The 24,862-nt window shown below is 40.8% G+C and overlaps 1 protein-coding gene across 7 annotated transcripts in view; it reads right to left on the bottom strand.

Annotated features, from left to right (window-relative positions):
* The window catches only part of neto1 (neuropilin and tolloid like 1), a 136,781-nt gene that overhangs the window by 80,093 nt on the left and 31,826 nt on the right, over positions 1-24,862 (bottom strand). The window contains exon 1 of one of the 7 annotated variants that reach the window (XM_062980583.1): positions 3,631-3,673. The exons of the other annotated variants lie outside the window; for them this stretch is intronic. Within the exon in view, the coding sequence (XP_062836653.1) occupies positions 3,631-3,658 (28 nt within the window). The 5' untranslated portion in view covers positions 3,659-3,673. Of the gene's footprint in view, positions 1-3,630; positions 3,674-24,862 lie in introns of those variants that run through there. 7 annotated transcript variants of the gene reach the window in all.

The following is a 24,862-nucleotide window of genomic DNA, read 5'->3' on the forward strand; positions in this document are numbered from 1 at the left end:
ATTTACACACCCATCTCAGACATTTGGGCTTTTGGTGCACAAAGGTGTGAGAGGGCACCAGCAGTGAAGCAATGATCTTCCGCCATCAACTCTGCTGGACTTGCCACATTGTCCAAATGCCTGATCACCATCTCCCAAAATAGTTACTATACTCCCAACTCAAGAGTGGAGAATGGAATGTTGGTGGACAGGAAAAGAGATTTAAAGAAGGGCTCAATGCCAACCTTAAAAATTGTGGCATAGACACCGAGAACTGGGAAGCCCTGGCCCTTGAGCATTCTAATTGGAGGTCAGCTGTTACCAACAGTGCTGTGGAATCTGAAGAGGCATGAATGGAGGGTGAAAGGGAGAAACGTGTCAAGAGGAAGGCACTTCAAGCCAACCTGACCGGGACTGCCTTTCACCTGGAAATCAATGTCCTCACTGTGGAAGATCATGCAGGTCAAGAATAGGTCTCTACAGTCACCTGCGTACTCACCACCAAGATCCTATCATATAATTTAGTTCAAAGCAGATAACCTGGATTTTATATGTCAGTAGAGAAGGTATCTGAAGCTGTTGCATTGGTTTGGGAGCATTAGCTTTGTGTGGCTTGTATCAAGGTCTCTCTATGCACAATAAATGAGTCTCCAGTCTTATCTTACAGGGATTCCCTATATTTCAGTATGAGGCCCCCTCCCCTTGATTTCAAGGCATTTGTCAGCTGCTGTCACTGCCTCTTCCATTGTCTTAGGGTCTTTTCCCAACATATAGCACACAATATCCTTAGGGGTGTGCCATTGGAATAGTTCCAATGCAACTAGAAAGCTCATATCCTTTGCTGTAGAAGACTTTACTCCCTGGAATCTCTCCCATGCTCCACTATATATGCTAGCTCTCAATGAGAGGTTCCAGATTCCCAGGCTAGGGCTCTGAAGCATTTGTAAACATTTTCTGGGATGAGACACAAGCACTGTCTGCCCCTTACTACAAACTGGCTGAAATTGCTCATGTTTTCCAATGACATGTTGGATTCAACTGTCTGCAAAGCTCCTCAGAATTTATCCCTAGGGACACCATAATGCACACAAGTTCTCAAGAAGCTCACCAGAAAAACTTTAAAAAATATTTCTAGCTGTCTTCCTTCTAAGTTGAACTGGTTAGCCAAGTGGAAGCAAGTTTATTCATGCAGAGTTTCTCATCCTCTCATTAAGCAGATGAAGTTTCTGGACTTCCAGTTGAAGATGGAGTAACTCCTTGTCTGTCGTGCCTAACTATGTTCCAGTGTGTGAGCTTTCACAGAAGAACCAAAAAAGACACTGTGGCTGAATAAAATCAGGCAAAGTAATTCTTTCTCTTTTCAGAGAAAGAATGAGAATCATATAAGATAGAAAAGTCCAGAGAAAGAGAAAAATCCTGAGTGAACCCCACCTGTATTCAATTGACCATTTAGCCTCAACTGGATTCCCTTTTCGTCTTTATAATGGAAAATGTGTCTCTGTGGAGAGAGCTCCAGTCTTCTCAGAGCAATCTCTCCCCCTGCACATACACAAAAAAACAGTATAGAAAGAGGCAAAAAAAAGACAAAAATGAAGCTGGGCTATTCAAAGGGAATCAGCCCCCCTCCCTTTTCTATTCTCTTACCCAGAAAGCATTTACAAACTCAGGCAAGGGGAGAGAATCTTATGGTATGACAGTCAGTGGCAATGCTTCTCAAAAGTAGAGAAAACAGAAAGAAAATCTTTCCTGCTACCAAGGAAACTCTCAGGAAACACGGCAACGAGTCTGCAGGGCTGTAGCACCTTCCATTTCCTCCAGGCAACACACACCAGGTGAGCATAGATCTAAACTACTTAAAGACAAAAGCACCACCTCTGAGAAGGCAAAGGAAACCCCCTTCAACCTCCCAATGCAGACATACAACACAGAGGGGGGGAAATGCCAGACTACAGCTCAAAACAAAACAACCTCCTTCCACATGCCTGCCTTTATTCTGTCTCAGATATATCCAGAAAGAGAGAGGCAAGTTACTCTTCCCTTTTCACTCCACAAACATTCTCAAAGTTCACAATCATTGCCATTATGTCAGCAATTTATTACCACTCCTGAGCAGGAGATGGAACCTCTTGTGTTCCATCTTCAGCTGCTACCATCTACTGATTTAACCCCCCTTGACTCAGCAACTCAATGGGAAGCTACTAAGGGCTTAGTTTGGACTTTTCCACCTCTGATGCTGCAGAGATTTTTCTACCCCTGCTTTTTTCTGTGGGAGATAAGAAACTCGGCAAAATACATGTGACAAGTGTGTGAGAAAAATGGAAATCTGTAAAGATTGCTTGGTTTTTATTCTAAGCAAGCAATCTACATTAACAAAAAAAAAGGGCATCTCATGCCTTCAGGAACAATTAGGAGAAATTATGTAGTTACAAAGCCTAGGTCATATTCAGCTGAGTTTAAAGTAACATATTCTCTTGGTATCTAACTAAAACATTTCCTATTCTACTCACAATGCGGATGGAGTTCAGGCTTGGATGTTCATGGGGAAATTGGGGAGTCTGGATATTTTTGTCCAGCTTCAACTCAACTATATGAGGCAGGGAGCAGATAGGAAGGCATGCAGCCTTTGAGTCTCTTTTGCCCCTTCTACACTGCCATATAATGCAGTTTATAACTGCATTGAACTATATTACATGAGTCTACACTTACCATATAATGCAATTTCAAGCTGCTTTATAGGACAGTGTAGATGGGGCCTTTGTCTCCTTTGGCTGTCTTCCACGTGGCATTCTTCTGGGAGTTTTACAGAAGTGCCTCAAAACTTCCACAACTTGGTCACTTTCATTGGTCAGTTGTCTCTCATGATGTCCAACTGCTTCATGATGCTGCCCGCAATAAATGTAACTCAACCCCACATATTCTTAACTCTTTGGTCACCCAGTGGGGAAGACTATACCCCTCAGTCACATTGACCGGATAATGGAGAAGCTCATTGCCACACATGATAACTCTGACTTTCCCTGTGCTGTTCAAAGAAGAATAAAATGTTTTGTGCTGCTTTCTTCAATTTCCTACCTAGCATTTTATAACCAGTAAATGTGACATTGTGGTCAATTTCTTTGTCCCTTGTTCATTTCCAAATTACTAAGCAATATAATCGTGATTGTAATCATCCTGGAATTCTATACTGCAATTAGTTGGCAAAATCAATGAGACTCAAACTATAATTGTATAGATAGCTATTTAGGAATAAAGCCCAGTAAACTGTTTTTCCAAGTAATCAAGGGTCAGGCTGTTGCAGGCTATGCATTTGTGATTATCAATGGCTGTAAGGCCCCTTCTACACAGCTGAATAAAATCCCACATTTTCTGCTCTGAACTAAAATATACGGCAGTGTGGACTCAGATAATGCAGTTCAAAACAGATATTGTGGAATTTCCTGCCTTGATATTCTGGGTTATATAGCTGTGTGTGGGGGCCCTAAGAAACTAAGAAAAGCCAAGACTGCAATTTAAGTCTGACTGAACCTCTATGGGCTTATGTCTTAAAAGTTAGATCATATCAGCCCCTTTCAGATATTCCACAGAAGTCCCAAGGGCAAGAAATTGGGGAAAGGGATCTGTCCATGGATATTAGCCCCACTTTCAACATACCAGTTTTTACTGGGCTTTGCTCCTTCATTTCCTGAAGTCCTTTCACTGACAAAAGAGGCCAATGGCACCAAATTTGTTATAGCATACACTTTTGTGCATTGCAGTGAACCATCAGGGTCAAATGGTGTTATCAGCTACAAATAAGATATACAAGATTTATGTAACAGAATTTCAGTGAGTCAGAAGGAAATAAAATACAGACACACCGTGTTAATTTCATTATCAACACTGATGAGTCACATAACAGCTGTTGTTTATAAGACATATATCTTCGTATGTGATGTGACAAAGCCACAGGTTGAACTGGATTTCTGATAATTGATATTGATGACTATTGTTGCTGTGTGCCTTCCGGTTATTCCCAAACCCTTAAAGCAAACCTATCATGGAGTTTTCTTGGTGAGATTTAGTCAGAAAAGCTTTATCTTTGCCTTCCTTTGATCTGAGGGAGTCTGACTTATTCAGGATCAACCAGTGGGTTTCCATGGCTGAGAGGATATTTAACCATGATCTGTAGAATCTTAGTCCAATGCTCAAACTACTACACCATGCTGGCTTGGTGAATAACTAGTTTGGAAAAAAACATGTCATAAAATGTATATTTATCTTAAGATTCCTTGTTGTTTTGCTGCTATAAACTAATTAAATGGTGCTAATGTTTGTGTGTGTGAGAGGGGGGGGAATAAAATATAGGAATCAATAAAATCAGAATACCTTTATGGACCTCATTAGACGTGGGGAATTTAGCATGCTAGGATGCTTTCTCCCCATCTAATGGACGGAGCCAGACGCTTTCCCCAAAACACTGGGGCTTCACTGGGAAGGTGACACTTTCCCCATGTGATGGGGAAAGTGTCGCCAAGAGGGTGCTGCACAAAGGGTGACAGATTCACCCTGCTGTCCCTCCCCTTTCACCTCTATGCCAGGCAAAGCGGGACACTTAGCCTGGTCTTTGTGAGGAAGCCCTTGATAGGTAGTAGATGGCATGTTCTGTTGCATGTAGTTTTCATCTTGTAGAATTTAACTCTACAGTGCAAATAGATGTAACTCTTAATGAGCTACATAACCAATTCCATGTCTTATCATCATGAAAGCAATTTAGATATGTATATGAGCTCAGCAAAAAAACTGGAACAGTTTTAAAGAATGTAGAACTATAAGCAAGAGAAAATATTTTTGGACTAAAATTGATAGCCAAAAATCTGCTGCTCTGCTTTCTAAGAGCAAAATTATTCTGCTGGCAGCAATATTACAGGATCTTTTAAAAACATGCCTATTAGGCTTGCTCAAATAATTCGATTTCCCCGTTACCCGTTATTAATTCGTTACTTTCGTTACTTTTGAAGCAATATACGGCCTTGATTGTCCACACGTCTGGATATCGAGGTTTCGAACCGCGAGAGGCCGTTTTTTGTTATGTCGTCGTTTTTTTCGTTAGGAAAAAAAGCTTTTGCAAATCACCCAAACTTCCACCATTCCTAACAGCCTCAGGCCCTTTCCTTTTGCCCCTCAGCAAAAGGGGCGTCACGGGCTCAGCCAATGGGAGGGGGTGAGGGGGAAGGAGGCCGAGGAGGAAGACGGAGGGGGGAAATGGCCGCCACCGCCGCCACCTCGCCTCAGCTCAGGCCTGGTGTCTCTCTGTGAGGCGGGAAGGCGGCGTATGGAGCCGGGAATGGAGAGACCGAGAGAGACAGAGACACGCAGAGATGGAGGCTGGCGCGGGGCCCGGCGGTGAGGAGGAAGAGGCCCGGGATGTGAGGGGGTGTGGGCCAGGCCCGTCCTCGGCTGCTCCCGGGGAGGGAGGGAGGGAGGACTACGACTCCCAGGGGCCCAGATTCGCACCCTCCCTCCCCCCAATACAGGTCTCCATACGACGCTACATGAACTTGAATGGATACTGTGGTTGTGTTGTCGAAAGCTTTCATGGCCGGGATCACACTGTTGTGGTATGTATTCCGGGCTCTATGGCCATGTGCCAGAAGCATTCTCTCCTGACGTTTCACCCACATCTGTGGCAGACATACTCAGAGGTTTTGACGTCTGTGCGAAGCTAGGCAAGTGGGGTTTATATATCTGTGGAAGGTCCAGGGTGGGAGAAAGAACTCTTGTCTGTGGGAGGCAAGTGTGAATGTTGCAATTGGTCACCTTGATTAGCATTGAATAGCCTTGCAGCTTCAAAGCCTGGCTGCTTCCTACCTGGGGGAATCCTTTGTTGGGAGGTATTAGCTGGCCCTGATTGTTTCCTGTCTGGAATTCCCATTTTCTGGGTGTTGTTCTTTTACTGTCCTGATTTTAGCTTTTCTGTAGCTAAAAATGCATATAAAATTGATTCTATAGGGAGGATAAATGATTGGATTTCAACTCCTACAGCTTAGCTTTCTCTGCCAATAATGGTACCATACCAAACTAAACCTCCCAAGATTCTGTAGCAGTGAGCCATCTTGGATATTGTAAGGGATTTATTATTATTATTATTATTATTATTATTATTATTATTATTATTATTAGACCTTGCTCCCAGGAAGGTGCCTTCGCTGTGACTCCCAACTTATCTATCTATCTACCTTTCCACATATTCTCCACATTGTGTGTATGTGTATGTATATTATATATACATGAGCCCCGATGGCGAAGTGTGTTAAAGCACTGAGCTGCTGAATTTGCAGACCGAAAGGTCCCAGGTTCAAATCCCGGGAGCAGAGTGAGTGCCCGCTGTTAGCTCCAGCTTCTGCCAACCTAGCAGCTTGAAAACATGCCAATGTGAGTAGATCAATAGGTACCGCTCTGGCGGGAAGGTAATGGCACTCCATGTAGTCATGCCGGCCACATGACCTTGGAGGTGTCTATGGACAACACTGGCTCTTGGGCTTAGAAATGGAGATGAGCACCAACCCCCAGAGTCAGACATGACTGAACTTAACGTCAAGGGATACCTTTACCTTTACCTATACACACACACACACACACACACACACACACACACATATGCAGGGACATATCACACACACACCAATTTAACAAAGTTTCAGCCACAAAAACAAAGTTTCTGAAGTAGAACAATGACTTTCACAGTAAAGACAACCCAATTTAACAGGAAATAAGACTTTCAAACCAGGAACAGATTTCTGCAATTATTAAAAAATGGTTTATTATAAAAGCTATGAAAATTCACCAAAAATCAGAGGATAAGGGAAACGTTCCAAATTTTGGTGAGCTATCAGTGTTAAATGTGTTCTACCACTGTACCAAGTTTGAAGAAGATCACTCAAAAAATGAGGGCGGGAGAGTCCTGTAAAATCTCCCCTCGTGCTGTTTTTTTTGGCCACTGCGCATGCGCGTCCGCCATTAACGAAATAATTTCGAAAATAACGAATTTTCGTTAATTTCGAATTTTTTGGGGGGCAAAATTCGGAATTGACCACAGAAACGAAACGCTGGCGCCCCCTACTTTTGAAACGAGTTTAGAATCAATTTTTTCATGGATCGCTCAAGCCTAATGTCTATAATATTTGCAATGCAACAATGTGAATAGTAATGTGCTATACAACTGACAACCAGCATACAAGTATCTCTGGCAAGCAGAAAGAGATGAGCACTTGACACATGAATGGGTTGGCAGATAAAGCTTTTTTTAAAACACTGTAGGATCTGTTCCACATAACCTTCATTCATCCATCTGTATGCTTTTCTCAACAACAACAACAACAACAACAACAACAACAATCTGAACCAACTATGTACCTGGAAAGCCCTGCTGCAATAATACATTTCTCTGGGGAATTTAACCCATTGCTCATGTTTGCCTCATGTTTTGTGTCATAATGACTCATTAAACAGTTATAAAAAATAAAGGTTTAACCTATTATATTAAAGAACCATTGTCAAAACACCTGTACAGAAAGTTGGGAAACTGAATACCTGTGATTTAAATAATTATTAATCTGGAAGTGATAACACTAAGAAATAAGTGTTTTTGTGGTTAATTGACAGTTTGCTTTTCAAAAAATACACATTAGTTTCTGGATTTACACTTGCCCTTCACTGTATTATTCTAAAGTACAGTAGAGTCTCACTTATCCAAGCTAAACAAGCTGGCAGAAGCTTGGATAAGCGAATATCATGGATAATAAGGAGGGATTAAGGAAAAGCCTATTAAACATCAAATTAGGTTATGATTTTATAAATTAAGCACCAAAACATCATGTTATACAACAAATTTGATAGAAAAAGTAGTTCAATATACAGTAATGTTATGTTGTAATTGCTGTATTTACGAATTTAGCACCAAAATATCACGATATATAGAAAACATTCACTACAAAAATGGCTTGGATTATCCAGAGGCTTGGATAAGCGAGGCTTGGATAAGTGAGACTCTACTGTAATTGTTTTTGAAATAAAGAACCATATGGGTCTACATGTGCTAAATTTGCCGTTGTGCACTATATCAGGTGTTAGGGACCCATTTATATTAAAGACAATAGGTGTTGGGGATATTTTTTTTGGGGGGGGGAATGGGAAATCAGGCAATTGTCCAAGTTCTGGAATTTGTATTTGCAACAGTGGACCTCTGGAAGTGGCCCCTACATGTAAGAGGACAGCAGCAATCCATAAGAGATGTGTAACTTGGCAAGGTTATCCATGCCATTTTCATGTCCCCACCACCACCAAATCCCCTTCTATCTTACAAACCCGATTAAGCAGACACCATTGCTTTCATTTTTAGTAATGCCATCAAAGAAGCATTAACATCAACAGAGGTTGTCAAGTTGGGAAGGTTAAAGTCTCCGCCATGTAGAACTTCACTTCATAGTAGAAACAATAATATCAGCTAGTATTTGGAAGAAAGGTGGTGTGATGAACTATGCAAGTCCCAGCTCCTCTTGTTAGGCTGCCCCACCCACAATTTGAGAATAGTCACTTTTCTGTTAGTTTTACGAATGTGGAGCTTAAAAACATCCTGGTTTGGATCAATAAGTTTGCCTGCCCGTTTTGCTTGTGGAAAGAGAGCCATCTTTAGTTTAGGGTTATTACCACCAGGGAATTTTGGAAGCAGTTGGTTCTAGCGAGATCAATGCTTGCACATGCCAATTCAAGCCAATAACTAACTAACTAACTAATCTGGGAACTCATCCGGCTATACAGTCTGTGGAATTTCCAATGCCTTCAGCGAAGTGCCAGGCTTCTGTAGGAAGGTCCTGTCTCTCTACCTCTGGCCTAACCGCCTTGGGCATTGGGTAAGCCAGAGGCCCCTCTAGTAATATATAGATAGATAGATATGTTTTAATTTGAATGTCAAGCAAAATAGCTGCTGCAACATCTCAGCTGTTAAGACTTATCACTTCTTCTTCTTCATTCACACAGCTGTCTCTGACTCTTGTGACTTCATGGACCAGTCCATTCCAGAGCTCCCTGACAGCCGTCACCGCCCCCAGTTCCTTCAAGGTCAAGGCAGTCTCTTCAAGGATACCATCCATCCATCTCGCCCTTGGTCAGCCTCTCTTCCTTTTTCCTTCCATTTTCCCCAGCATTATGATCTTTTCCAAGCTTTCCTGTCTTCTCATGATGTGGCCAAAATACTTCATCTTTGCCTCTAATATCCTTCCCTCCAGTGAGCAGCCGGGCAATATTTCCTGGAGGATGGACTGGTTGGATCTTCTTGCGGTCCAAGGCACTCTCAGGATTTTCCTCCAGCACCAAAGTTCAAAAGCATCTATTTTCCTTCGCTCAGCCTTCTCTGCTTTTCACTATTTTATCATAGAATCATAGAATGGTAGAGTTGGAAGAGACCTTGCGGGCCATCCAGTCCAACCCACTGCAGAGGTTGGCCCTTGCTCTTCTCCCAAAAAGTAGATGTCTTCTGATTTCCTGGCTGCAGTCTGCATCTGCAGAGATCTTTGTGCCGAGAAATATAAAGTCTGTCACTGTCTCCACGTTTTCTCCCTCTATTTGGTTGCCATAATCTTGGTTTTCTTAACTGCAGCCCGACTTTTGCACTTTCTTCTTTCTCCTTAGTGATAAGGTTCTTCAGCTCCTCCTCACTTTCAGCCATCAGAGTAGTATTATCTGCATATCTAAGGTTGTTAATGTTTCTTCCAGCAATTTTAACTCCAGCTTTATCTACAAAAGACCATTCCAAAGCACAATCACCCTAACTAGAAGATGGAAACTACAATGAACTTTTGCCCCATTTTCACCACATATTACTAACCAATTGTTAAGTCAAATCATTTTCTACTGGTTTCTTAATAGGACATAAACCATCACTTTCTTGTACTTTCATTATATGAGTGTTAATATGAGTTAAATATTTTATATAATGTAAAATAGATGATACAAAGATTATTCTATGCAGATTTATTCAGCACAGAATCCTGTTTTCAGCAGAATGTACAAGAATGTTCATGAATGTAGCCTAAGGATATCATCACATGGAGAGTTTTCCCCATCGTAGGACACTTCATCTCCATTTCAAGGACGAAGAGGCATGAAGCCCATCAGATGACCTTTGCCTCCTTCCAGCTGTCATCCATTGTTCTGTGTTCTTCAAATGGATATGAAGTGTGCTGAAAAGAGGGAGTTCAGAACCCGAGGGAGAAATCATGTTCTGAGGCCCTAATGTGCACCAGACATATTGCTAATGCCAAAAAATACATGTGCCTGTGTTGAATTGTTCCAGTGATGTGGAGGAATGGGCAATCCTTACCCCTTTGCTTTCACCGCATTTTCTCCTTAAAAGTAATCTAGGCTTGAAATTGTACTCTTGTTGGCTTTTTAACATAAAAGTGATTTAATGGAGGGAAGGAAAGCCTAGCAGGAGGGGATCATGGCAAAGTGATTTATAATTACACTGGTATGGGGATCGTTGTAAAGTACTTTAAAATTATACTGGTCCCTCTCTCCCTCCCTCATTTTCTTTATTTCTTTTGTTCCCTTTCTTTCTTTTCTCCTTTCTTCCTGCCCTCCCTCCCCCTACCTTTCCCTCTTTCTCCCTGTTTTCCTGCCTCATTCTTTTCTTTCTTCCCCCCTCTCTCCCCCCTCCCTCCCTCTCCCGCTCCCTCTCCTTCCCCCCTTCTCTTCCTTCCTTCCTTCCTTCCTTCCTTCCTTCCTTCCTTCCATGGACAGGGGTTTATAATTACACTGGTCTAATGGGAAGCATAGAATAGGGAGGAGAAAAGGATTCTCTGTGTGATGATTCAAACACAGGCAACAACGGAGAAAAACTGAAGAGGGAAACACAGAACTTTGTAAAGTATTCACTTTACATGCCAGTACTAGAAACCACTCTGTAACATTAACCTGGTAACTTTGTTCACTGAAGCAATTATTTGCCCCTTTTGATGAAGATTCGTGGTGGGTGGAAAGAGTATGCAGGAAAGGGGGACTGAACTTACTACCGCATCAAAAGAATATTTTTCCCCTGCCCTAGCACACTATGGGCACGATGCCAGGATGGAGTCTGAAGGAGCCTATCATAGGACACAGGGCTACTTCCATCAGGGCTCCATTGTGCTCCATCCTAGCAGTGCGCTAAGAGGATACTACCCATATCCTCATTGAAGAACCTGAAAACAGCAAGGAAGGAAGCTGGGAAATTGCGTAGCATGGAAGCCCACGACCAACCACAGTAAGAGGACAGAGCTGGGCACTGCCCCATGGCTTCCCTCACTGTTCCCTTCTGTCTTCAGACTTCTGGACCTCCATGGGATGAGGTCCTTAATCCCTTTCCGGTTTCAACTTTACTAGCATCATAGTACACAGCACAGTTGGCCAATCTTTGCAGTGCTGTAACAGTATTGTTTGCAAAACACTTGAACTGCTTGAAGCTCCTTCTTTGGACGTTTTTAAACAGACACTGCATCGCCATCTGTCAGGGGTATTTTAGTTGTGTTTTTCCTACATGTCAGGGGTTTGGACTAGATGATGCTTGTGGTCTCTTCCAACTCTATTATTCTATGATTCTATGAACTGTTAAACTGTTGAAAAATCTACAAAATGAACAAAGGATTGGGAATAGACAGTGTCACCTAAATTGCAAGAACAATGCACCACCAGCACATAAAATTCACAAATAGGAAAATATTTGAAAGACAAACTATACTCAGAGTAACTTCAGTTCTTATATATTATACTATTAATTTTTCATGATTATTATTATTATTATGATTCAGAGAAAAATAGCACTGTGTTTTTCTTTTGGTTTTACCTGTAAATTTCCTAAGATTACCCTAAATCAGGGGTCTCCAAATTAAGGCCCGAGGGCTGGATGCAGTCCTCCAAGGTCATTTATCTGGCCCCCGCCCTCAGTTTTCAACTTAGGTTCACGCTAAATCTGAAATGACTTGAAGGCACACAACAATAACAACAACAACAATCCTATTTAACTTGACTATCTCATCAGCAAGAAGCAGGCCCACACTTCTCATTGAAATCCTGGTAGGTTTATGTTGGCTAAAATTGTTCTTATTTTTAAATATTGTATTTTTCTTTCATTTTCTTTTTTGCACTACAAATAAGACATGTGCAGTGTGCATAGGAATTTGTTCGGGTTTTTTTTTCAAGATATAATCCGCCCCCCCCCCCCCCAACACTCTAAGGGACCGTGGACCAGCCCTCTGCTAAAAAGGTTTGAGGACTTCTGCCCTAAATCATAAAATTCATAAAAATATGAGGCACAATCCAGTTGAATTTCCATACTGCTAAAGTCCATTCACACACTCACATTCACTTGCTCACACATGCACATCCCACTGGAGAAATAATATTATGTGTTTAAACCTGCGCTATTGAATCAAGGGTATTTAGAAGTGTTTGGATTTGTCAGTTTCATACCCACGCTCCATACAAATAATTAAATATTTATTCTACACTGTTGTCAACTTTAATAACTCTTCACTTCCTTACAATCATAACACAAGCTGCCTTAAAAAAAAAGCAAACAGAATGTGTAATTTCTACCATATGGCAGTTAAATGGTACAAATTAAAACAAAAGAGGATCTTCTCGTCTACTGGTGTTGGCATCATTATCTTCTTGTTATGTAAGTACTTGGAAGCTTTAATTTCTTTCCAAAGAAGAGAAACATCACATTTGCCAGCACAACTGAAGCTATCCATGTCCCTAATCTAGGAACCAGAACACTAAAACCTCAAAACCTGGCTACAATCTACATTCAGTAGTACCCTAGTTTTTTAAAGCTGACCTCACCCTTTTGTATATACCGTATTTTTCGCTTTATAAGACGCACCTGATGATAAGACGCACCTAGTTTTCAGAGGAGGAGACAAAGGAGTAGAGAAAGAAGGAGAAGATGAGAAAGGCGATGAAGAAGAGGAAGGAGAGTAAGAAAAGAAGAAGGAGGGGAGGAAGAGGAGACAAAAGGAGGAGGAAACAAGAAGAGGAAAGATAAGGAGAAGAAGAAGAGGGAAGAGAATAAGAAAAGGAGAAGGAGGCAAAGGAGAAGAGGAAGAAGAAGAATGAGAGGAGGAGGAGGCGATGAAGAAGAGGCAGGATAAGAGGAAGAATGGGGAGAAGAGGAGGAGGAGGAGGCGTTGAAGAAGAGGAAGAAGGTGGTGACAATGGTGACCCTCTAGCTCCGCCCACGTGAGGCCAGCCTCCTCAAGATGGCCGCCTCTCCTGACCGACCTGCGGAGGCGGCGGCGGGAGGAAGACGCCGCTGAGGGGAAGGCAGGCTGACAGGCGGCGGCCCCGTCTCCCTTCGCGGGCTGCGGCTTCAACGCCATGCGGCGGGGCTAGAGCCTGAGGCTTCCACCGCGAGTTAATAATGTTAGCAGAGGTAAGAAGAGGCCGGCCCGAGGAAGAAATAGAAGAGACGGAGGGAGGTTTGCGGGGCGGCGGTCTCGTGAGGGGAGGTCTCCGTCCTTCTGTTGCCGCCTCCGAGGCTTCCTATCCTCCTTTCTGCCTTCCTTGGGCCCTCTGGCTTTCATCCCCATCAGAAACCAGACCTATGTCATTCTCTGTGCCACGTGAGGTCATATTGCGTTTATAAGACGCAATGACTTTTCCCCTCTATTTTGGGGGGGGGGGGAAAGTGCGTCTTATAAAGCGAAAAATACGGTAGTTTGTTTAGTTGTTCCCAGTACAAGCAGAAGCAATGAGGCAAAATGTACCAGGAAGCTGTATCAACTTATTTTGTGTGAACAAGATCAAAATATTCTCCTCAGATTCTGGGGAAGTCACCTTTTTGGACTGAACCCTCTTCCAAAGACTTTCGCTACTGAGGGAGGAAGGAGAGGAGGAGAGAAGGAGGAGGAGAAATGTATCTCCTGGAAGCTTCAAGGACCAGCAATTCAACTTTAATATAGGCTTCATGACACTCTTATCATGCTATTTAACATCAAACAGTATCCATTCTTTAAGACGTGAAGACGACTTCCAGCTTTCCAATTCTGATTCCTTTGTTGTTGTTATTATTGTAGCCCATTGGGCCAGTGGGTTTTGGGACAGAAAAGTGGCCCTGGGCTCTCTGAGGTTACCCATCTCCATCATGGAAATACATTTCAGTCATAATAACTGAAATAACTAATATTTTTTTGAAAATTTAAATATTTATACTTTCACTGACTCAGGGCAAAATACCTGCAACTTAACCCCACCCAGAAAGAAGTCTAATTAAGATGTACACGGTCTGAGAAAGAGAAGGCAACTTTTTGTTTTGTTTTATTTTGATCATTGGTTGTTTTTGTGCTGATGGTATACTGTTGTTGTTGGCAATACCAATAAAAAACAATGGTCACCAGACATCACTTGAAAAAAAAAACCCAGTGTAGATGGTTTATACATACAGTAGAGTCTCACTTATCCAAGTTAAATGGGTCAGCAGAAGCTTGGATAAGCGAATATCTTGGATAATAAGGAGGGATTAAGGAAAAGCCTATTCAACATCAAATTAGGTTATTATTTTACAAATTAAGCACCAAAACTTCATGTTATACAACAAATTTGACAGAAAAAGTAGTTCAATACGCAGTAATGTTAAGTTGTAATTACTGTATTTACGAATTTAGCACCAAAATATCACGTTATATTGAAAACATTGACTACAAAAATGGCTTGGATTATCCAGAGGCTTGGATAAGCGAGGCCTGGATAAGTGAGACTCTACTGTACTTAAATACAGAGAAGCCCACTTGACCAGATCAGATAGCAGTAACACTGTTATATAATTGCAAATTTTGATACCCAAATTCACTTTCCTGTTCTATCTCTATTCTTTTTTTTATATATTATATTGTTTCTGCTTAATTGTAAGCTCAGAAAGAGCTGGGCTTGTTCTTCAATCTACATGCAGTACTTAACATGTTCTGGAAATTTTAATTTTTTAAATTACAAAAAAGCAGCAAATATTGTTCATTCCTAATTTTGGAAAATACTAATTTTCTGTAGTAATAACTGATTTCTTGGTAATTTTTATTTTTATACAGAATCAATAAGAGCTGATGAAACTAGTTGATGTTTGTGTGGTCTTTTTGGTTTTTTCTGTATTGTGTCTGTTATGTATCTGTTGAGGCTTCCAGGGGAGATAGAGCGGGTTACAAATAAAGTATTATTATTATTAATTGTTGTAAATTCTTAAAGTCTTAAATACAATTTTTAATTTTCATTATCCAGGATAGAAGCCTGTGCAGTGCTATTTCTTCCCATTGTTTTTCAGAGAATCTAGCGATGAAGCAGTTCAGGCAAAGAACTGAAGAGAATCTAGCGATGAAGCAGTTCAGGCAAAGAACTAGAGACCTGCACATTACATATGTCACAACCTCCAAATATGAAATAAAAATATACCCCAAAGATATCTGCAGGAGTGCAAAGGGTCTGTCATCCAGGCTATCACAGATGTAGAGAAAACATTCACTCTTATGAAGCCATAGTTTTGATTGACTGCTACTGTAGATTTATTGAGAAGTATCTTTAATTCTCCTGCAGAAGAAACAAATCTATGTTTTTCCCAAGGGAAATCATAAGGCAAGGGAGCCACATCACTTTTAGGAAGGATTTGACTCACTAGTATAGAGTCTAAGAAATTAAATCCTTCAAACCCAAAAATCCATTCACTCTTTTTAATCAGATGTTGACAGAGTTATAGCGAAGTGAATGATTCAAATATTAACACTTTACAAAAGAAAATTGCATATGTCAATGACAGAAATACATCTGCGCAAATAAGTGGCTCCCTGGAACTGATGTGAAAGGAAATATGGAGAAGTGTAATCCCACAGTCCTGAGCAAATATCAGAATTAAAAGTGTAAATGGAATATAAAAAAGATACAAGTATTTAATTATTACAGATAGATTTTTTTTGTGATCGGTTCACCTTAGATTGCCATAGTCCAAAATATATTGAAAGAAGCCAACAACAAAACAATAGCTAGTGCCATTATGTAAGACATGTACAGTATTCTGAGCATGCATAGAGACATTGTGACAGATATGATGCAAAAAGAAAACAGAATAGAAAGAGGTACTTAAGGAATTCAGGGATCAATTACTGGATAATTCGTAATCTAACATGATCAACATGCATGCCTCCTAATATTTAAATGCATTGAACAGACACTCCTTCGTGGACATCAGTTCTCTGGATGTTTGATGGGACTAGAATGTGTCTGCTGCATGCTACAATATGCTAATTTCTCAAATCCAGGGGGATTTATTTGCATATTACGCAGATTTGCACAATATGCAAATTAAGATCAAATGTATGTTCACATTCTACAAATTAAACACCTTAATTATTATATTACATTTCTTCCATTGTGTTTCAGTTTGAACACAATTTACTGTGCGTCGTAGGCAGCACTACTCTGAAAGAGCCACTATGGTGGAGTAGAAGTGTTATACTTGTATTGAAAGATCCAAGTCCAAGCATGGTCACAAAGCTTACAGGGTGACCTTGGACAGTTCAATTAAACCTTCCTGAAACTTTCCTGTGTGTGTATGTTTAAATGATAATAGAAGAACCATGTAAGTCACCCATTAGTCACACACAGGAGTCTCTAATGATTATGATTTAATTTTTTTTCTTAACATTTTTAACTGATGGCTAAAACTAAGTATCTATGAAAAGAGCATAAGAAACAATAAAGAGTTATCTCTTAGAAAACTATGAAGAGTAAAGTAAGGGTAAACTGAAGGAATTATAAGGGAAATGCAAGGTGTGATTTCCCTCAGGAATGCAAATTTAATATTTTATTTTAGCTTGAAAATACTGTAGTTTAACTTCTGTTGTACTACTAAATTTTTCATCACAATAAATTCAAAATTCAGTTCATTTATGCAGTGCATGCTATCACCCAAGTAATGTTTATTAATGACCACAGTTAAGGTAATAAGGTTACTAACTGGAGCTGCTTATAGGGAGCGGTCAACCCCCCTGTTCAAGCAGCTCCACTGGCTGCCGATAATATTCCGGGCCCAATTCAAGGTGCAGGTTATTACCTATAAAGCTCTAAACGGTTCAGGACCTGCCTATCTTCGTGACCGCATCGTCCCCTATGAACCTATGCGCTCTCTGAGATCTTCCGGGGAGGCCCTCCTCTCACTTCCGCCTTCCTCACAGATATGTCTAGTGGGGACGAGAGAGAGGGCCTTCTCGGTCGTGGCCCCCCGGCTCTGGAACTCCCTCCCTAGGGAGATTAGGTTGGCACCCTCCCTACCATCCTTTAAGAAACAATTGAAAACCTGGATGTTCGGGCTGGCCTTTGGAGAGACAGCCATTGGATGACCAGCCTCATTATAATTCTATCCTGAATGTTATTAGGCTCCTTTCATCGGGGTATTTTAATCTAATGATTTTATCTTATATTGCTGCTATAGTCCCCCCCCACCTTTGAAGTTGACGGATTTGCATTGGTGGTTGTTTGATATTATTACTATTATATAAACCTTGTTTTAACTTCTGTTTTATCATCTTCTTGTGTTTTATACTGTGTATATTGTTTAATGTATTTGTGTTTTAAACTGTGTATATTGTTTAATGCTGTTACTTTTGTAACGTTGTGAGCCGCCCCGAGTCCCCACGGGGAGATGGTGGCGGGGTATAAATAAAGTTTTATTATTTATTATTATTATTATAATCAATATTTGTATCTTTTGCCTTTCAGCTCACTCTTTTCCCCATTGATTACAACTTCCTATCTAAATACAATCTGCCAATTGAGGTTAGACTCAATGCATTTTTTTAATCATTGAGTCAATCCACAAATAGGCATATAAAAGTAACTCCATCTGGCATTAGAAAACCAGAACTAGGGGACTGTGTTGCTACCTTCATTGAGAGGGTCCAACCACTACTACCTCAGTTAACACCCTTCTCCTCTCCCTTCACTTTGCCTGTCAAAAGTCAGATGCCAATTAGAGAGCAAAATAGAGTTTATTAAAGCAACAGTCTAAAAAATAGCTCAACAAACTAAAAAGACTTAAAACACTTAACTATCAGTGTTATTAAGTAAAGCAAGCGGGAAAACCCCCCAAAAACAAGAACTGGCAAATAATCTGGATTTGCCAGAGATATAATCCAGGTTAAACTTAAAGTTTTAAAACTTGACCCAAAAGTTCAAGTATTGAAGCCCACAAACCTTTCCCAAAACTCAAAAGTACAAAAAGGAGTTCAAAACAAACAAACGCCCAAATTGAGCTAGGGAACTCCGAGTTGAGAGCAGCAAAGCCAGCGAAATAGCGAGACACTGGCGAGCTCGCAGCAACCGCTGCTGGAACGTACATCAAACCAAGAGTTAAAGGAGCAGAGCGGGAAAGCGTCGTCAAGCCGGTCTGAAGTCGGGATAAACCAGCAGTGCCAAGCTACTGCAGAAGCCAACGCCAAGCCAGGAGTTAAAGGAGCAGAGTGGGAGAACGTCGTCAAGCCGGTCCGAAGTTGGGATAAGCAGATGGTATCAGGAGTGAATGTAGTAGTCAGCAAGAGCAGACAGCCACGGAATAGAGAACGACGCCAAGCCGCGGATTGAGAACGAAGAGCAAAGCCGAGTCAAGTTCCAGTCCAAGGTCCAAGGTCCAAGAGGGTGAAGTCATCCAAGAAGGTCACAACACAAAATGGCACAGAGAGCCAAAGCAACAAGGGCGAACAGCAGCTAATACAAAATAGTAATAACAGTGCAGTCCAGGAAAACCCACACAATTCCAGCCCTCCGTTGCAGAATAACCCAGATTAAATTTACATCGGTTGCAAAGTCCCAGTCCAGTCTTCAGTAACACACAGGAAACCCAATGGCGCCCAGCAACACCTTGCCACACGCAAGGTAAAATGGCCAAACAACCCCAATATATCCAGGTCTCCCTGGGCTTCCAAACTATCCACGCCCAAAGAACAGGTGTCTCAACTTCTTAATCTGAATCAGAACTCCACACAGCCAATGCCCTTGGGTCAGGTGTTCCAAATTCCTCATCAGAGTCCCAATCATCCTGCCCATGTCCAACTCTATCCACACCTGTGGACCCCCTCTCACTCCGCCAAGCAGACCAAGTGGGATCTGCTTCTGAAGACACCCAAGCTTCTCCAGCATCAGCAGTATCCATGGGCTCCGATTCGTCCCCAAGCATCTCCGGTGCCCGTGCCCAGCCCGTGCCCAATTCCTCCATTAACACCTGTTCCCCAGCATCCATTTCCACCTCAGGATCCCCACATGAATCCTCCTCAGAAGACTCCACATCAGTCTCCCTGACCCTTTTCCTAAACAAATCCTCCAACGAGCCCTCCTCGCGAGGGTTTTTCCTTCCTCTCCCGATCCCACCACTATCATTCACAGTCTCCTAAGGTGCATTCACAGCATTGCCACTATGTCGTCCATCCACACTTTCACCTACCATCCCTCCCTCTGTTTTAATTTGAAATTGCTTTTCTTAAATATGTGAGTAAGATAGACAGAGACAGTCACACAAACACTTATCTCTGAGTAATCTTCTCTTTCTCACTCAATCCTACCACTCATTCCTCTCCTATCTACACTAGTCATTTAATACAAATCAAAGCTCACTTCAAACCGTGGCAGCCAGACAACAAATTACCACAAAAGTATGGGAGAGAAAGCCTCTAATGTATAGCAGTGCTCTGTGGTTTGTGCAAACACTATTTGAGCCTCAAACTTGTTCCAGGATTTCCTATATAATCATCTGCACAGCAAAACTACCTTCTTCAATACCAGTTTGAAACTGCATTAAATGATCAGTATAGATGGGGCCCCACACTTTCCCAACTTCTCTTTTCTTCCTGGAAGTACTAATTTCATTTCATTTCTTGCAATAAGTCTACATAACATCAAATAGAACTTTCATTTTTTTCCTGGAAATCCAGTAAAGATTAAAGATTAAATAAAAGAATCATTTCTAGCATAAACAATGGAATGCAAGGAATTCAAAATATTACTGATTTTTATGGGAATACAACCTGCTTTACGTAGGTATATTATTCTGTTTCCTTTCCCATTTATTCCTCACTATGGGTTAGCTCCACTGCTTTCTATTCATTTCAGATCTCAATGAAGGAAGCTATGAGGCTTCAGTCAATTGTTATACACTGAAAGGTGGCAACAGGATCTTTCCTCATAAAACAAAAGGATTGCACTTTTGCTCCAGAGGGCTAGAGGGTTACTTTAAAAAATAACAACAAAACCAAACCAGCTAATGATCCAAAAGAGCACCAGGCAGCATACCGTATATAGAATCCAATTATATCTGAACACATAGCCTGACAACCCTTGTGTTTTTCTCTAAGCAGCTGAACATGCAGACAAATCTTTATAAGAGAAACAACTGAAAAACTTCTGAAATATGCAAGGAGAAAATACTCTGCCTTCAATAAGAAACACATACTCCCAATTTTCTTTCCAAAGAGCCATGAAAAGATTGTGTATGTGTGAGCAGTGTGTTAAAGCACTGAGCTGCTGAACTTGCAGACTGAAAGGTCCCAGGTTCAAATCCGGGGAGCAGAGTGAGTGCCCGGTGTTATCTCCAGCTTCTGCCAACCTAACAGTTCAAAAACATGCAAATGTGTGTAGATCAATAGGTACCCCTCCGGCGGGAAGGTAATGGCGTTCCATGCAGTCATGCTGGCCACATGAGCTTGGAGGTGTCTACGGACAAGGCCGGCTCTTCGGCTTAGAAATGGAGATGAGCACCAACCTCCAGAGTCAGACATGACTGGACTTAACATCAGGTGACACCTTTACCTTATGTGTGCATGTATAGAATGCATTAGTTCAGTTAATAATAATAATTTTATTTTGTTACAGCATAATTAAAACACATAAACCTTGTAAAAATTTGATATGTATATTAAAATATACCATTAAAATATACCATGGGCAGACCCAGAGGACACATGATCCAACCCACTGCCACAGGAATACTTCATGCTGAATGACTTATAGTACTAGAATTTACTAGTTTAGTTTTGGTACTACAATACTTCAGTTGCAATTTCACACTCTGCAGATTGAATAAGAAAGAAGAGATTTCATTAAACTGGTATACTTTCTGTACTGATATATTATATGTACAAATCTAATGAAAACAATCCAACATACAACACAGAACTGATTTTTTAAGCAGCACACATACACTCCAGTATCTGGGTGAAATATAATTACTGTTCCAGTGATATATTCCAGTGTCTTTTAGCAAGTCTGAGGGATGAAGTCTATTCAAAAGCTTTTGTCTTGTAGGGTGTAATTCCATATCCATTCTCTTTCTTGTTTTGTTGATAGCAGGAAGTCGCCCCATAAACAAGTGACTAAAGTATTGAACCAAAAAGAAGACACAATTCCCAACTGGCTGCTTCAAACCAGCAATGGCTACAATGGCTCACACTTCAAATATCCCTACTATATAAACTGAGATAATAACTACTAGAAATGTCCCTAATTTCCATTGAATCAAGTAACAATATCTTAATCATCTCTTTCACCCCTTTTCTGCCTTTTCCAACAGCCTCCTACCCACTCCTTAAAATCACTCTATTATTTCACCTCAGCTCAGCCAGATGCTCCCTCAACCACCTTGCTCAGCTAGCTCATCTTTCCCTCTAAGTCTGTCTCCCTTTTTCCTCCCAACCCTTAGTCATTGTGTGTGTGTGTCAGTTTGTCCTCCATCCCGTCTAGCAAAACTTTCAAGAGTTAGCAAGATCACAATGAGGAGATGAAATTAGTAGGCAGGAAATGAAACTGCAGTGGACATTTTTAAAGTCTCCAGATCCCCAAATGTTTTTAAAATCCACTCAGAGAGAAATTTTAGATGTGAAAAAGGAAGTTTGATCACTCTAACTAAAATCAAATGATTTTAGTTAAGTTAGTGCCACCAAAGGCATTGTCCCTCCTTGAAGGTGACACCTAAATCACAATTTTTCAAGTCTGAAATGTAGATTTTAGATGCTTCAAGAAAGCAGGAGGTAAAGGAACATCAATTGTAGTTCTGCAATATCATTGGTTAATTTCTTGATTTTCAAGACATGCGATATCTCTAGTGTGAACAGAAAATGCTATACAAGCATATGTAATAATCTGTATACAAATAATATACAAATCATGTTCAGAAAGTCTAACAAGAATGTCTATAGTTTCAAAGGTAGAAATAATCAAATCACAGCACAATGGTATAGATACATTAACATTACTTAGATGGTACTGCTCCTTCTCTGGTTCAAGGACACTAGAGACTGAGACAAGAATTCTAGCACACCACCACAAATTGTGGCTTTTTGCCAGTGCAAGGACTCAATCTTAAAACTCAGCACCCAAATGGCAGGTGCCAAGTGTTCTGCAGTAAGAATTGTTGCTAGTTGTCCTTGATACACTACAATGATGCCTCATCATACAGCACCCTATGGCTTTTGACCTGAAGCCAGGACAATGCTGTGACAGCTTTTCTGTATCAGGAGCATGGGAGGTAGCAGAGAAGATAACCTGACAAGAAAGAAACTGCTGCACTTCTCAAGCACTGTGACAGATGCACAAATGGCTTCCTATAGCTACATTAACAAAATTTGAATTATATTTGCATAACATTCACCTTCAGGGTGTCATAGTTTGTACCCAAACAGATACAGTGCAAATTAGCTTTGGGAAGACAATTATCAAAGCTGACTATAAGTTTATCACTTTCATTGTTCTGAAGTATACTGAACTGTCAGTACTCACTGGGGTTTGGTTCAAGGACACACACACGCCATACCCATCCAAAATCCGTGGGTGATCAAGTGCCATTATACAATGGCAGGGTAAAATGATGACCCTTGCATAAACGATGAACAATTCTCATGAGTGACAAAGAGAGGTTGAGGATCTGTGAAATGGAGGGAGATGACAGGAAGGTATGCCTACACATAAGCATAGAGCTTAACTAAAAGAAAAATCAAGACTTGCCTTGTGGAAATTTTTGCCTGAAGATTTTCAAATTATAGTTGGTTAAACCCATATAGTGTAGTCTTTGGCATAACAATGGTGTGAAGTATTGGCTCTGCCTTTCCTCTTCTTTGCTTCAGTTCCCTCTGTTTAGGTTTCCCAAAAGTGTAGATGCCTCTATTTGTATTAGTTTTTAGGTGGAGCTTTTAAAAAACCCTAGAGGCCAGCCTTAGTTGGTTTAGTCCATTTATCTGCACAAAGCTTTCTTGCTAGGCCCTCCCTTCTTTCTGCAAAAGAGCTACGGAGTTTAGAGGCCTGGATATTGTCTGGAAACCTTTGGCCCTAACAATCTAAACAGGCATCCTTAGCACTAATAAACTCTTCATATACCATCTGTCCCAGTGACAACAGAAGCTTGTGGTCAGCCCAAGTTTCACAAAGTAGAAGACCAAGTCCATCGCTTTACTTCAGAGGCAAGACTTTAAAGGATCCCAGAGAGATGATGCAACCAACAAAATCTCCTTTTTAATGTATTGTTTTAAGCTATTTTACAGTTGTCCTGGGTGGAGTTAGCCCTTTGTTCTTCCTGTTTTCATTAAAGTCATTTTGGTTAACTTTCATCTTGCCTAAAGTGCCTCTGTATGTTAAGGGTTTCCATCTTAACAGAAGATATACAGATAGGCCCCGAGTAAAGCCAGGCACCATAGTTCTCCCAAAGGCTCGGGCATGCCATCACAAATGGACTAGTGGCAATGTGATCTAATAGATGCCCTAGCACAGGCTGGGTAGGATCCATGGGTCCAGGAGACCAATTCCATCCATGCTTCCCAGATCTACAGTTAAACACTCATAAAACTAAAAGTATCTTCAAGATGATATCTGGGTTTCTAAAAACCCTGGAATTAAGGAGATCTAAAGCAAGGCTAAAGGTCCATTGTGCCCTTTTAATAAAAAGAATGACACTTACTGGAGGATTGTAGGAATACTATCCTTTTTAAAAAAAAATAGAATGGCAGAAGCTTTTGGGCAGCCTCCTACCCATTACTGCCATACCTAATGTATAGTAAAATGTAGGATAGCCCATAGCTGGTTGCAGGCACCAGAAGATACCAGAAGACAATTGTAAGTATTAATTCTAGGAGAAGTGAGTGAGTAAACTTTCTGTGTCTTAAAATATTTGTTCTAAAGTAATTTCTAGGTTAGAAAAAGGTAAACGCAGGAGGAAGAAATCTATAAAAACAACTACTGTGCAACCAATTTTGTTTTCTCAGATGAAACCTAGATATTTCCAAAACACAGGTCAGATCTATATTGCACAGAAATCTGTTTGTTACTATATAATTATCTATGTTATGATATTATACAACTCTCTTTTAGATTAAGAGTCAAATCAAAATACTGACATATTTGAAGGGACAAATCGGGCAAGAGTGCTCTGTTCAAGTTCAAATTACCAACATTTCCTAATTTATCTGGAAAATCTTTAATAGAACAATCCATTTATTTGTGTTCATATGCCACTATTTTCTCCTATCTTCCTTCTGCTCATGTACTGCATACACCTTTTTGTTTTTCTTTCAAAGACAGACAGTACAGTGGAATATATAGCATTGCTGACATTCACATCAATGAAGCCAAATAGAAACACAGATGGCTTCCACCAACTGATGGAATTGAGAATAATAATGTGCCATCTGAGGCCACAGACTTGCAGATTCCAAGAGGGAGAAACCAAGATAAAAAGAAATCTGATTATTCCAGATGAATAAGAGTGATCAGCTTAGAGCACAGCCTCACTCTGTCTGGATCTCTGTCTGCTGCACAATAAAATTGACTCACTGCAAAAAAAAATGACTCTGAGCAA

The sequence above is a fragment of the Anolis carolinensis genome, chromosome 4 (assembly GCF_035594765.1).
Source record: "Anolis carolinensis isolate JA03-04 chromosome 4, rAnoCar3.1.pri, whole genome shotgun sequence".
In the NCBI taxonomy this organism is placed as follows: domain Eukaryota; kingdom Metazoa; phylum Chordata; class Lepidosauria; order Squamata; family Dactyloidae; genus Anolis; species Anolis carolinensis.